Here is a 13,808-nt window from a genome sequence, read left to right as displayed (position 1 = left end):
GGGAATAAGTAACTATTTATAAATTTATAGTAACTATACAGAAGTTGTGATTATCAGGTTGGAGAAGACTGATCTCTATAAATACACCAATGAATAGTCAAAGCAATACCTTGTATACTGACATCAAACTCCAACTCATCCTCGCCAGCTATGTTTGAAGCCACGCAACTATATCGGCCAGTGTCAGATATCTGAGTTGCTTTAATTTGAAGGATGCGTCCACCACCTTGGATTGTTAGACGATCATCTGATGTAATAGGCTGTGGGGTAATTATCCAAAAGGATACCTGAGCATTTTTCACAATGTACAAATGAAGTGTACACAGGTATGCATAGTTCATGGCCAATTAAGCCAAACTCAGCAATACATTGTGGCCTCTCTGCTTTGGAAAGAGATTTGATCCCCCTCCTCCACAAATCAAATTCTATTTTATAATTATAAAGCAGGATCAGATATGAAATATCTGTTCCTGACAACTTGGAACCTTCTTCTGAGAGGTGTTAGAAACAGATCCATTTCCCTTATTTTATTGTAGTATTACAGAGAGAAGGGATTACAAGTTATGCAATATACACAGATTTAAGGTTCTTTTTTTCTATAGAGTCCATTCCAAAATTGAGAACATTGCTAAGTTATACACTGGCTGATTAGTAAGTTAAAAATATTTAAGAACATAAAATATAAAGACATTTGTATTATAGTTTCCTTTACTTTGTCAAAAGAATTAAGACTAATGTCCCTATTAATTTACTTGTTATTCATAGTTATTCTAACAATTATCAAAGGGCAAGTTTTGGAAAAAAAAATTACATCACTTAGAATTTCTAAAAAAATATTACTTTTATTTAGTTATTCAATGTTTGTAACTGCCCAAAGTCACATGGTTTGGGATGAATGAATGAATGAGGCATGCTCTCTTGTTAGTTTCAATAACATATTGTCAGCCAAAAATAATATTCCACATACCAAAAGATTCAAGGAGAGCAAAAATATGAAAAGTGGATAGCAATAGCAATAGTTAGGCTTATATACCGCTTCATGGGGCTTTCAGCCCTCTCTAAGCGATTTACAGAGTCAGCATATCGCCCCCAACAACAATCTGGGTCCTCATTTTACCCACCTCGGAAGGATGGAAGGCTGAGTCAACCTTGAGCCTGGTGGGATTTGAACAGCCAAACTGCTGAACTGCAGTGCTGAATTTAACCACTGCGCCACCTCGGATGGAGGTGCCGATGGAATATAAGTATTAACTAGGTAATAAATAATATGAAAAATACTTTGAAAGTATTAAAATGCTGATGTGGAAGTGCCAAAAAAGAAAAAAAAGAAATTCAAAATGGGAAAGAATTGCATTTCCTAACTAAAATTGACAAAAGCAATCCAAAATTGCAAAATGACAAAGCAGAATGCCATGGATACTTCAACAACCTGCAATTCTAAAATTGTGTAATGGATTATTGTGTAATCCCACGACAAGATAGATGGCAAATACATTTAACAAATAATAATAATAACTGCTGAAAGAGAACAGGACTTCCTATAGCTTTGAAACATTGGAAAATTTGAGACACTGGAAGAAGAGACATCGCTATAAAGAAGCTTCCTGGTTTCTCTAAAACAAATATTTGCTGGAAGAAATTAAATTTATGACTGGCCTGTCTATCTTTGTACCATCTGATGCCAGCAGTAGGGATTGCATGGACTTCACATTCCAAGGTAAGGCTGTGGTTCACTCTGATCTTCACCTCTTTAGGGGACAAGCCTAATTCTAATAAATCACCTCTATTTATCGTAGGAGGAACTGCCAAAAAAGAGATAAATATAAAAATAAAGCCACCAAACCGAAATGAGATTTCTAATTTTGACACTCACAATGTTGTCGGGGGAAAAAAGGCATAGGTAAGTTATAGCACATCAGCAATGGTTGACCTGCTTTTTAGGCCAAAATCACATCAGCAAATCGCTTATTAAGTCACACAGCTAAGTAGCATTTGTTGGTTACTGTATATACTCAAGTATAAGCCTAGTTTTTCAGCCCACTTTTTGAGCTGAAAAAAGCCGCCTCGGCTTATACTCGAGTCAGTGAAAAATTTGCCTGAAATGGAGGAGAAAAAGGGGCGGGGCCATGCCGCTGGGTGACGCTCGTGAATGGCCCAGCGCCCCTGAGTTTCCCCTCCCTCTGTGTCAGTTTGCCGCGCAGCGTGCACCGCACCATCCCCCCTCCTCACGTTCTAATGTAATGCAGGGCTATCTTACGATTCCCCTTCCTCCCCCTCCTGCCGCTCTGCAACGATGTCCCACCTCCTCCTTGTTATGGCAAGCAGCCACATAGCGATGTCCCACCTCCTCTGGTACAGTGATCCAATGATAGGAATCACTGTGCCGTGTGTCATAGGAGGCGGGACATCAGCATCACAGCGAGACATCAGCATCATGAGGTGAGTGAAGTATTTCATTGAATACACCGGTATTGTGTGATAATAATTTGTTATGCAGAGCAAATTTTTACAATGGCTACTGTATATTTAATGGGCACAGGCAGGCTGTATATGTTATTCAATGGGAAATGGCATTATTGGTATCTATTTTTATTTTTGAAATTTATCGGTAGCTGCTGCATTTCCCACCCTAGGCTTATACTCGAGTCAATAACTTTTCCAGTTTTTTTGTGGTAAAATTAGGTGCCTCGGCTTATATTCGGGTCGGCCTATACTCGAGTATATATAGTTGCACACAATAATTCACAAAATAGGCAAAAATGTAAGCAGACCTGTAAAGTCAATTCAAATAAGCAAACTCTTCACTGGGCAACATAAACTGAAGGATGGATGATGATATGGTATCATTAATTTCTAAGCAAACTTGAAACTTACACAAGAGGATGAAAATTGATAAAAGATTACAATCAGATATAATAAACAAGAATAGCAATAGCAATAGCAGTTAGACTTATATACTGCTTCATACGGCTTTCAGCCCTCTCTAAGCGGTTTATTGCCCCCAACAATCCGGGTCCTCATTTTACCCACCTCGGAAGGATGGAAGGCTGAGTCAACCCTGAGCCGGTGAGATTTGAACAGCCGAGCTGCAGAACTGCAGTCAGCTGAAGTAGCCTGCAGTGCTGCATTTAACCACTCCGCCACCTCGGCTCATAAGTTGAATTGGCATTCTGCCCACCTATCAAGTCCTTCCCAAGGATCTGTGGATATTGTCTTGAGATATGGAATGTTCCTGCCATTTCAAGCAGCAATCAATGGGCCATTATCCTGTCTACAAATCAGACAGTGGCTTTTCATATTTGTCTTGATTTAATTCAGCTAGGAAATCTGTTACTATGGGGAGGGATTTATAATTTCAGGAAGCTGGCCTTTCAAATATAGCCTCTTTTATCCAGCTTTTCATAGAGGTCTTTTTTGGGGGTGGTGGTGGAATAACATGGCTAACAAGAATGCTTACTCCTCATCCCGCTGAAAATTCTCAACAGTAACCCCAATTATTGTGAAGAAATAAATGTGTTTTTTTTTAATTGTGTAGCCATACAGCCACTTTCCTTAAAGTTATTCAAAGACTCTTATATGCAATGAAACATATAATTTGGCTTCACCATCATGATATAAATGCAACAAAACAAACAATGGAATGTATATACAGCATATGCTTAGAAATAAGCAACTAAGGTAGAAGTTGTATAAAATATAAAGAGATGGTAGAGAATCAAACAATACGTTATAAATTTCAGCAAGAAACAATGCTTTAAAACTTACTATAAACTTTCACCTCATAATGTTTTAATGTTTCCCCTGCTTCATTTGTAGCTATACAAGTATATCTACCAGTATTGTCCTCCTGGGCATTCAGAATCTGTAAAGTTCGACCACCTACAGAAAAGGATAAAAGTCACGTTACATTTTCCCCAATTCCCTTTGTTTCTTTTCTTCTGAATTGAGCAGGAACTGTATGAATTTAACCATTGTCCCATTGAAAGAAAGAACGCCAATTATTCTGATTTCAGAACATGTTAAAACTGGAGTTTAGGAAAGAACTCTAGAAAGAAGCAGAAATAAAATGCCTTTTGAAATTCTAATGCTGGATCATCGGCATTCTAATTATGCCAAAAACTGAAAGAAGTTGAAAGGCCCTTCCAAGTTACGTATTCCTTGTTCCCTGCCTGTGATATGCAAGTGAACTCTATCACTTCACACAGAAACGTAAGTTTTTCAAGCCATTGTTACTCTGGTTAATAGTAGGAGACAAAACCTAAGATCTGGTACATTATTAACAGGGGTGGGTTTCAACCGGTTCGCGGCGGTCCCTGCGAACTGGTTGGTCGGCGAACCTGGAAGTAAGTAACTTCCGGGAACGGCGAAGGGCGCACCCGCCTGCCCGCGCTTCTTACCCGGTTTTGACGAGTTCTGCGCTTCCACGCATGCGCAGGACGCATACAGCGCCTGCACGATCCTCCAGGAGCAGCTGGAAACTCGCACAGACGCTAGTACGCATGCGTGCACCGCGCGTGTGCACGAGGATGCTGCCGGCCCCGTTCCAAACGAACCGGTTGGAACGGGGTGAGAAACCCACCCCTGATTATTAAGTTCCACATGTGGGAAGCCAAAATATGCAAATTTATTCCCAGCAATTATGATAATTGTAATAGTCAATCTCTATTCAGTCATCTTCAGAAAGTATACCGAAGATTATTTATAAATGCAAAAAAATGGGATAGAATTTCTTTCTTTCTTTCTTTCTTTCTTTCTTTCTTTCTTTCTTTCTTTCTTTCTTTCTTTCTTTCTTTCTCTCTCTCTTTCATTCATTCATTCATTCATTCATTTAATTTCTATAGCAATAGCAATAGGACTTAGACTTATATACTGCTTCATCGTGTTCTACAGTCCTCTCTAAGCAGTTTACAGACTCAGCATATTGCTATCAACAATCTGGGTCCTCATTTTACCGAGCTTGGAAGGATGGAAGGCTGAGTCAATCACAGTCAAACTTCTGTCAGAGAGAAGTGAGATAGCCTGCAATACACTGGTGGGTTTCAAAATTTTTTACAGCCTCTTCTGTAGGTGTGGCCTACTTTGTGGTTTGCCGGCCATGTGACTGGGTGGGAGTGGCTTGCTGACCATGTGACCAGGTGGGCGTGGCCAACTTGTAAAATGTGGCGAAACTCACTTAACAACACTCTTGCTTAGCAATCAAAATGTTGGCTCAGAAACTCTGGCATTTGAAGCACGCAAGTCTTAAAGCTGTCAAGTTACAAGACCCTTGCGTCCCTATTCCTTTAGAAAAAAACACCCCAGGGGTGTTCAAACTTGACAGCTTTAAGGCTTGTGGACTTCAACTCCCAGAATTCCTCCTCTCGCTCTTCATCTTGATGATGTGCGGACGGGCGGAAGGAGGGAGCTGGAACCGGTTCTAAACGGCACGGTAGATTTGTGGAACCTCTTCTAGAGAAGAGGTTGGAACGGGCAGGAACCCATCCCTGATGATATCACTTCCTACCATAGACATCCACTTGGAATATTTTTTCAGCCATTCCAGCTTCATTGGTTGCCTGGCAGGTGTATTGAGCCGAATCAGAGACTTGAGCATGAGGAATCTGAAGAAATTGTCCATGTTCCAAATAAAGAGCTTGGGGTCCAGAAATAATTGGGCTTCCATCTTTTGCACCCCTGCTGCAATACTGCATTCTAACCACTGTGCCATCACAACTCTATAGCCCCCCATTTCAATCCAACTGATTCCAAATTTATTTTAATAATAGAGGCATTCAAATAATTACCTGGCAAAACCCGGATGTTCTTATTTGACTCTATCGGAGCTCCATCTTTCAACCAGGTGATGGTGGCTGGTGGATATGAATAAGCCTCACAAACTAAAGAGGTTGGGTTATTTAAGATAACCGTGGCTTCTTCGGCACCTCCGTCATTACTTGCACCCACAATGGATGGAGACACTGAGCGAGTTCAGGGGGGAACAAAAAGAGCATCGTTTTAAAATAATCCTGATAATTTTGAGTATCATTTGTACTTTTAAAGGAACTACTTATGGGGAAAATATCTGGCCATCCGATATACCTGCATCTTAATCCGGGGGCACAGATTGAGAAAATGAAGAGCCAAAATACATATGACACTTGTTTCCCAGAGGCTGGGCTTCATAGCAATAGCAATAGCAGTTAGACTTATATACCGCTTCATAGGGCTTTCAGCCCTCTCTAAGCAGTTTACAGAGTCAGCATATCGCGCCCACAGTCTGGGTCCTCATTTCACCCACCTCGGAAGGATGGAAGGCTGAGTCAACCTTTGAGCCAGTGAGATTTGAACCGCCGAACTGCAGATAACAGTCAGCTGAAGTGGCCTGCAGGACTGCACCCTAACCACCGCGCCACCTCAGCTCTATCTGTTGAATTTTATTTATTTGTATTTATTATTTATTACATTTATGTCCCTCCTGTCTCATTTTACAAACTGCTCTGCAGAGTTGACCTCAGTCAATCAGAACTAGATCTCCTACTAGATTAAAATTTATCAACATTTGAAGGAAGAATAAAGTTTAAGCATTTTAAAGCTCCCCATTGATTTCAATTAGTCCATAGTTATTTTCTTTTTATGAAATCCGTTGCTTTGAGGAGGGATCGGGGCCACTGAATGGGGCTGAGCGCTTACTGGCTAGATGCTCTTCCTGGTGCCTATGCAGAGTTCACAGCAGATATTTTCTCTTTGCACTCTGATAGAGAATAGCAATAGCGGTTCGACTTATATACCGCTTCATAGGGCTTTCAGCCCTCTCTAAGCGGTTCACAGAGTCAGCATATCGCCCCCAACAATCCAGATCCTCATTTTACCCACCTTGGAAGGATGGAAGGCTGAGTCAACCTTGAGCCGGTGAGATTAGAACCGCTGAACTGCAGACAACAGTCAGCTGAAGTGGCCTGCAGGGCTGCACTCTAACCGCTGTGCCACCTCGGCTCTTAGAAGCACTTAGAAGCACATGTAGAAGCACTGCTTTGATTCAAACAACCGAAGCTCTGATCTTGCACCCAAATTAAAAAGACGATCTATCTTGAAGCCTCAGACTCAATTTGATCATCAGAAAACAATTTTTTCCTTCTTTTATTTTTTAAAAATAATTTCTTCTTTGTTTATAATTCTTATTCTTTTTTTTTATATACGCTCATTTGAAATGGTGAAAATGGGGCTTTTTTGTTTTTAACAAGTTCATTGATGGAACAATCTAAGAATGACTTTTTTAAACAAGTTTCCTGATAGCATAATGAACTGTCTATGCCAAATGAGAGGGAAAATGGGACTTTTATTGAGTTTATTTTTTTTATTTTTTTTCAGAAGTCCGGGGTTTTTAAAAAAAACGAGGTTCCATCAATCAAGGAATATAAGATACACTATCCAGGTAGAACGTTACGTTATCACTATCACTGAAGTGAAGGGAAAGGACTATTTTACACAAGAGAGGTAAGCAGCTGAAAATCTTTTGGTGGGGGGCAGGACCGGATTTAGATGAAAAGAGGCCCTAGGCTATTCCACTTATGAGGCCCTTTCACCTCCCATTTTTAAGTTTGTAAATTACATGACAGACAATAAAATACATCATTACTGTGATATATATCATTATATATCAATATATATATAGCTGGCCTCCCGACGGAGGGCGGCTCTGCTCTGCGGCAAAGGCATCGAGGCCAGCCGCCTCCCCTGCTGCGCTCAGCTGCCCGGCTCGGCCCCCTCGCCCTCACCTGCCTGGCCGCTGGTGGGCTCCGCGTCGACGGGGCGGCTACTGGGAGCGGCCGCACCTCTCGCCCGGCCGCCGGTGCCGGGAACGTGGGCGGGCTCCCCAACTGCCACGGCGCTGGAACGATCTTAACCAATACATTTTTATGTTCGTTTATTAGTCATCTGCGTAGAATTTCTCCTTATTTTCGGTTCAGTGCTTTAGTGTTCACTGTTTTTAGAATAGTGTAATTTTAATTTTGCTAACAATTTGAATGTAGGCCCCTCTTGATCTTGAGGCCCTAGGCTGAAGCCTAGTTAGCCTATAGGAAAATCCGGCCCTGGTGGGGGGAATTTTAGGTGCTTGGAAGAGATTTAAGTAACACAATTTTTTTCTTCATTTTTATAGAGGGAGAGAGAAACAATATCGTAGGAAAGACTATATATCTCTGTGTACGAAATTTTGGGAAGATTCTTGGAATTTGCATATAATCCCTAAGCCTTCAGTGACTTGGAGACGGCAATTTTGGTACTTGCCAAAGTGATAGCATTCACACCACTGGTGGGTTTCAATTTATTTTACTACTGGTTCGCTCGTGCGCGTGCGAATGGGCAGGTGGGCAGAAGTGTCAGGGCAGGTGGGCGGAGCCTCCTGCTGCCACCACTATCGGTTTGCCCAATCCAGGGCAGAATCCCACCTCTGATTCACACTACTTTCCTCTTCCAATGCCTTAGCACCAACCCTCCAAAGTTTTATCAACAACTTTGCAAATTCAGATATATATGTACATACATTATATATATATTTTTTTCCAATCTGGGCAGATCTATCTACTTCAAAGGATCCCCCAACACTTCCATTTATTACTCAATAGATCTTACCAAGTACATTAACACTGAAGCTTTTTCTTTTATCTCCAGCCGTATTGGAGGCAACACATGTGTATCTCCCTGTGTCAGCAACTTGAGCATTTGTAATTTGAAGAAAACGTCCAGTAGACATTAACTGATAGCCGTCATCCTGTAGAAACGTTTGCCCATCTTTCAGCCAAGTGATCTCTGGAATAGGATTCCCTTTTTGAGGAAAAAATACAAATATTGATAATTGAATTGTGAAAATTGAGGTGGCCCTTTAAAATTTTCTTCTTTCTTAAGTCTTTAAAAGTAAAGCATAAGCAGGTAGGCAGGAAAGATTGAATGGGTGTGGGCAAGCATCCACTTGTGATAGCGCACGCACCAGTGATGGGTTTCAAAAACTTTTAGAACCTCTTCTGTAGATGTGGCCTCGCTTTGTGGGAGTGGCTTGCCGGCCATGTGACTGGGTGGGAGTGGCATGCCAGCCATGTGACCGAGTGGCCATGGCCAACTTGTAAAATGTGGTGAAACTCACTTAACAACGCTCTTGCTTAGCAACCAAAATGTTGGCTCAGAAACTCTGGCATTTGAAGCACGCAAGTCTTAAAGCTGTCAAGTTAGAAGACCCTTGCACCCCTAACCCTTTAGAAGAAAAAAACCGAGAGGTGTTCAAACTTGACAGCTTTAAGACTTGTGGACTTCAACTCCCAGAATTCCTCCTCCAGTCATGTTGGCTCAGGAACTCTGGCATTTGAAGCACGCAAGTCTTAAAGCTGTCAAGTTGCAAGACCTTTGCACCCCTAACCCTTTAGGAAAAAAACCCCCAGGGGTGTTCAAACTTGACAGCTTTAAGACTTTAAGGTTTAGATAGGACTCTTAGAGGCGGACGGGGCAATTGGTGAGCCAGCCACTCAGTGAGCGGCGGGCAGGACAAGCGTGATGTGGAGAAGAAGGGGGAGGGAGCTGGAACCGGTTCTAAACGGCACGGTAGATTTGTGGAACCTCTTCTATAGAAGAGGTTAGAACTGGCAGGAACCCACCCCTGGCACGCACAAACAATTGTGGCACGCCATAAGAAAAAGGTTAGCCATCACTGTTACAATATTAAAATTAGGGAAATAATGTTAATATGAAATGTGACAGATGTGGCAAAAGAGGAACAATGTTGCACAGAGATGTTTGTACCCAGATGACACACAGCTTAAGGAAAGATTGAATTGTTTATTTTTGTAACTAAAAAATAATAAAACTCTATTTAAAAAAAGAAAGAAAACCCAACATGATATTCTATCTCAGAGGAAACCAGAAGGCAATATACGATACTTTGTGGTGGTGTACATGTGTACGCACTATATATATATTGTTGCCAAGCGTATGAATTTTGATCATGTGACCACAGGAACAAGGAGAGAGTTGTAAGCGTGAGAATTGGCTGTAAGTCACTTTTTCAGTGCTATCATAACTTGTTAGTTAAACAAATGGACATAAGTTGAGGACTATCTGTAGTAGCACCACCCAGAAGAAGGGGGGGAGAGAGGGGGGAAGGGGGAAGGGAAAAGGGAGAGAATGAATGAATATGAATGTTTACTTGCTTAATGTCATAGCCATCAATCAGCTTAATGCTGCAGCCAAATCAGCTCTAACGAAGAATCGCCAGAAGCTTACCTGTGACTTCACATGTCAGCATAATGCTATGCCCTTCTTTAACTTTTATATCTTCCAGTTTATTTTCTCCTACAATGCTTGGAGGCGCTTTTACATTGTCAAAACAAACAAAGAAAAGAATTGTGTAAGAATACAGGGATACAAAAGGGTTGTATATTGATTTGCATCCATCATCCCAAAATATCTTTTTCCATTTTCAGGAGCCATGTCTTCAATATATATTTGGTCACTTGTATACTGTTGCTCTTTAATTTCACTGTAAAAATAGGACAAGCTGAATATATTAATAGTAAAAATACACTGAAGGGAGGAGTAGAGGGATAGAAGAAAGAGGGGTAGAGAGGGTGGGAGAGAGGACGGGAGGGAGGGTGAGAAGGAAGGGAGGGAGTGTACCAGGAGAGAGGAGTGGTAGAGGGGGAGGGGAAGTAGGGTAGAGGGGAATGTTGGAGGGAAGAAGGAAAGTTGGAGGGGGGCGAAAGAAAGAGGTGTATGGAGGATCGAAGTGGTGCATTGGGTTTCTATTTTGGGGGGTATTGCTGATAAGAGGAATGGCTGTGTTTATTGTTTAATGTTATATGGCCCCGGTTCTGCACAGTATATATGTGACTGTACGAAATGAAAATGGAAAATAAAAACACATTTACAACTAATAGATAGATAGATAGATAGATAGATAGATAGATAGATAGATAGATAGATAGATAGAGATAGAGATAGAGATAGAGATAGAGATAGAGATAGAGATAGAGATAGATAGATAGATAGATAGATAGATAGATAGATAGATAGATAGATAGATAGATATAGATATAGATATAGATATAGATATAGATATAGATATAGATATAGATATAGATATAGATATAGATATAGATATAGATATAGATATAGATATAGATATAGATATAGATATAGATATAGATATAGATATAGATATATAGATATCTCTATCTCTATCTCTCTCTCTCTCTCTAGATAGATAGATAGATAGATAGATAGATAGATAGATAGATAGATAGATAGATAGATAGATAGATAGATAGATAGATATAGCAATAGCAATAGCAATAGCAATAGCAGTAGACTTATATACCGCTTCATAGGCCTTTCAGGCCTCTCTAAGCGGTTTACAGAGAGTCAGCATATTGCCCCCAACAATCTGGGTCCTCATTTTACCCACCTCAGAAGGATGGAAGGCTGAGTCAACCCTGAGCCGGTGAGATTTGAACCGCTGACCTGCTGATCTAGCAGTAGCCTGCAGTGCTGCATTTACTGCGCCACCTTGGCTCATAGACAGACAGACAGACAGACAGACAGACAGACAGACAGACAGACAGACAGACAGACAGATATTTGTATGGATGTTGTGTTTTGGTGGGCATGTGAGAATGTCATGGATTGTCATAAAAGTATGTGAAACCTGGAGCACATCCATTTAAAATATTGAGGCTGAAGTCAGATGAGACTTTATAGATAGTTTCAGATGAAACAAAGGGGCATAATTTACATATGCTTTTCTTTGTCATCTCGGTTCCTGGAATGAATAGTATTGCTTCTTCTTTTGAAAAAGTCACAAAAGCAACTATTTAAACCAAGAACACTTATATATTCTTAGTGGATCTAAGATCCTGCAAGATATTTCTTTTTCTTTTTTCTTTTCTTTTCCTGCAAGAATAACATGGCTGCTTCCACTGGATGGTATAAAATGCAGTGGATTTACAATATTATGTCCATTATATGATCAAATAAGATTGTGGGGGGGTACTAGGTGCTTTTTTAAAAAAAAGAATAGTTATTAAAATTTGAAGAATTTGCAGGGAGGAAGGAAGGAAAAAACATAACTACATTCTCCTGTTTTTGATACTATCATTTTCCAAGGAACATAAAGCATCCTTCTGTTTTACACTGGAACAACTGCCAACTTATATTATCCAATTAAGAAAGCTACACATTGCCTATATTATTATTTTCAGTCGTCTCTTCAATTTCTAAACATAGGGTTTATAGAGTAAACTAGGAGGGGAAATCCGACACTTCAGCTTTTTTTTAGATAGGTTTGATATACTCACCTAAAACTGAAAGTTCAAAGTTTTTCCGGACTTCTCCTGCAATGTTAGTTACTACACAGATATAGTGACCCGCATCTTCCATTTTCACCTGCATCAGACGTAACATCCTGCCACCTAAACAGAAGAGCCATAAAGCTTGCATATTATAACAACACCTAATTCTCAATTTTGAGTTATTGGTGTAGAACCAGAACAAAATAAAAATTCAAAATAAGTGGCAGCCTACCGAAATCTTCTGTGGAATATACAGTTGTCTAAGTCAGTGTTTCCCAACCTTGGCAACTTGAAGATGTCCGGACTTCAATTCCCAGAATTCCCCAGCCAGCGAATGCTGGCTGGGGAATTTTGGGAGTTGAAGTCCGGACATCTTCAAGTTGCCAAGGTTGGGAAACACTGGTCTAAGTGACAATGGTCATTTTGCTTTGGAAAACTCACTTCTCTCTTAGTATGTGCCTCAGCTCAAGGATATTCAGCAACATCTCCACATGAAGGGCTTTATAAGTGACGACTAGCGCCTTGAAGCGCGTCCGGAGACCAATAGGCAGCCAGTGCAGCTCGCGGAGGATAGGTGTTACGTGGGTGAACTGAGGTGCACCCACAATCGCTCGCGCGGCTGCATTCTAGACAAGCTGAAGTCTCCGAATGCTCTTCAAGGGCTGCCCCATGTAGCCAAGTTAAACCATGATCTAAGCTTTAAATAGTTCTCGGCATCATATTCTAATGCTCTCCAGAACAACAAAATAATTCTTTGCAGAGAGAGACAATAAGGCAGTCATGCCTGAATAGCTTAAGAGAGTAATATTTTACATGCAGAGTAATGACTTCCTTTAACTGATACCACATATTAAATCCTAAATATTTCAACTTAGGGATAAGCCATATGTTAATTTTAATATAGCAATAGCAGTAGACTTATATACCGCTTCATAGGCCTTTCAGGCCTCTCTAAGCGGTTTACAGAGAGTCAGCATATTGCCCCCAACAATCTGGGTCCTCATTTTACCCACCTCAGAAGGATGGAAGGCTGAGTCAACCCTGAGCCGGTGGGATTTGAACCGCTGAACTGCTGATCTAGCAGTAGCCTGCAGTGCTGCATTTAACCACTGCGCCACCACATTCCATGTGATTGTTTTATCAAGCATACTATAGAATATTTTCTCTATTTTCTCTGTTTTCTCTATTTTCTCTATTTTCTCTATTTTCTCTATTTTCTCTATTTTCTCTATTTTTCTCTATTTTCTCTATTTTCTCTAATAACATCATTTCACTTTAATATGCTCCCTCTTACCTGATAGGGTTCTCACAGAGTTACTTAAAGAGACTGGCTGTCCATTCTTTAACCACATTGTTGATGGATGAGGAATTCCTGAAGATTCACAAATCAGGGTGACAGGACTTTTCTCCACAGCACTGACATTTTCTGGCTGCCCCAGATTACCCACAATTCTTGGGGGGACTACCAAAAAGGAGTAGCAGATTAAGCATTATTCA

The 13,808-nt window shown here is 40.6% G+C and overlaps 1 protein-coding gene across 1 annotated transcript in view; it reads right to left on the bottom strand.

The window, feature by feature from the left end:
• The window catches only part of HMCN1 (hemicentin 1), a 240,065-nt gene that overhangs the window by 84,945 nt on the left and 141,312 nt on the right, over nucleotides 1-13,808 (bottom strand). Inside the window, exons 46-53 of the mRNA XM_087726175.1 lie at nucleotides 13,606-13,773; nucleotides 12,318-12,431; nucleotides 10,249-10,335; nucleotides 8,611-8,802; nucleotides 5,784-5,957; nucleotides 3,766-3,879; nucleotides 1,657-1,802; nucleotides 110-260 (exon numbers count right to left, since the gene is read on the bottom strand). Of these exons, the coding sequence (XP_087582301.1) occupies nucleotides 110-260; nucleotides 1,657-1,802; nucleotides 3,766-3,879; nucleotides 5,784-5,957; nucleotides 8,611-8,802; nucleotides 10,249-10,335; nucleotides 12,318-12,431; nucleotides 13,606-13,773 (1,146 nt within the window). The remainder of the gene's footprint in view (nucleotides 1-109; nucleotides 261-1,656; nucleotides 1,803-3,765; nucleotides 3,880-5,783; nucleotides 5,958-8,610; nucleotides 8,803-10,248; nucleotides 10,336-12,317; nucleotides 12,432-13,605; nucleotides 13,774-13,808) is intronic.

Source organism: Thamnophis sirtalis, unplaced genomic scaffold (genome assembly GCF_051295495.1).
Source record: "Thamnophis sirtalis isolate CommonGarterSnake01/CBP01778 unplaced genomic scaffold, rThaSir2_p1.2 scaffold_12, whole genome shotgun sequence".
Taxonomy (NCBI): Eukaryota; Metazoa; Chordata; class Lepidosauria; order Squamata; family Natricidae; genus Thamnophis; species Thamnophis sirtalis.
This window is presented reverse-complemented; position numbering and strand designations above follow the sequence as displayed.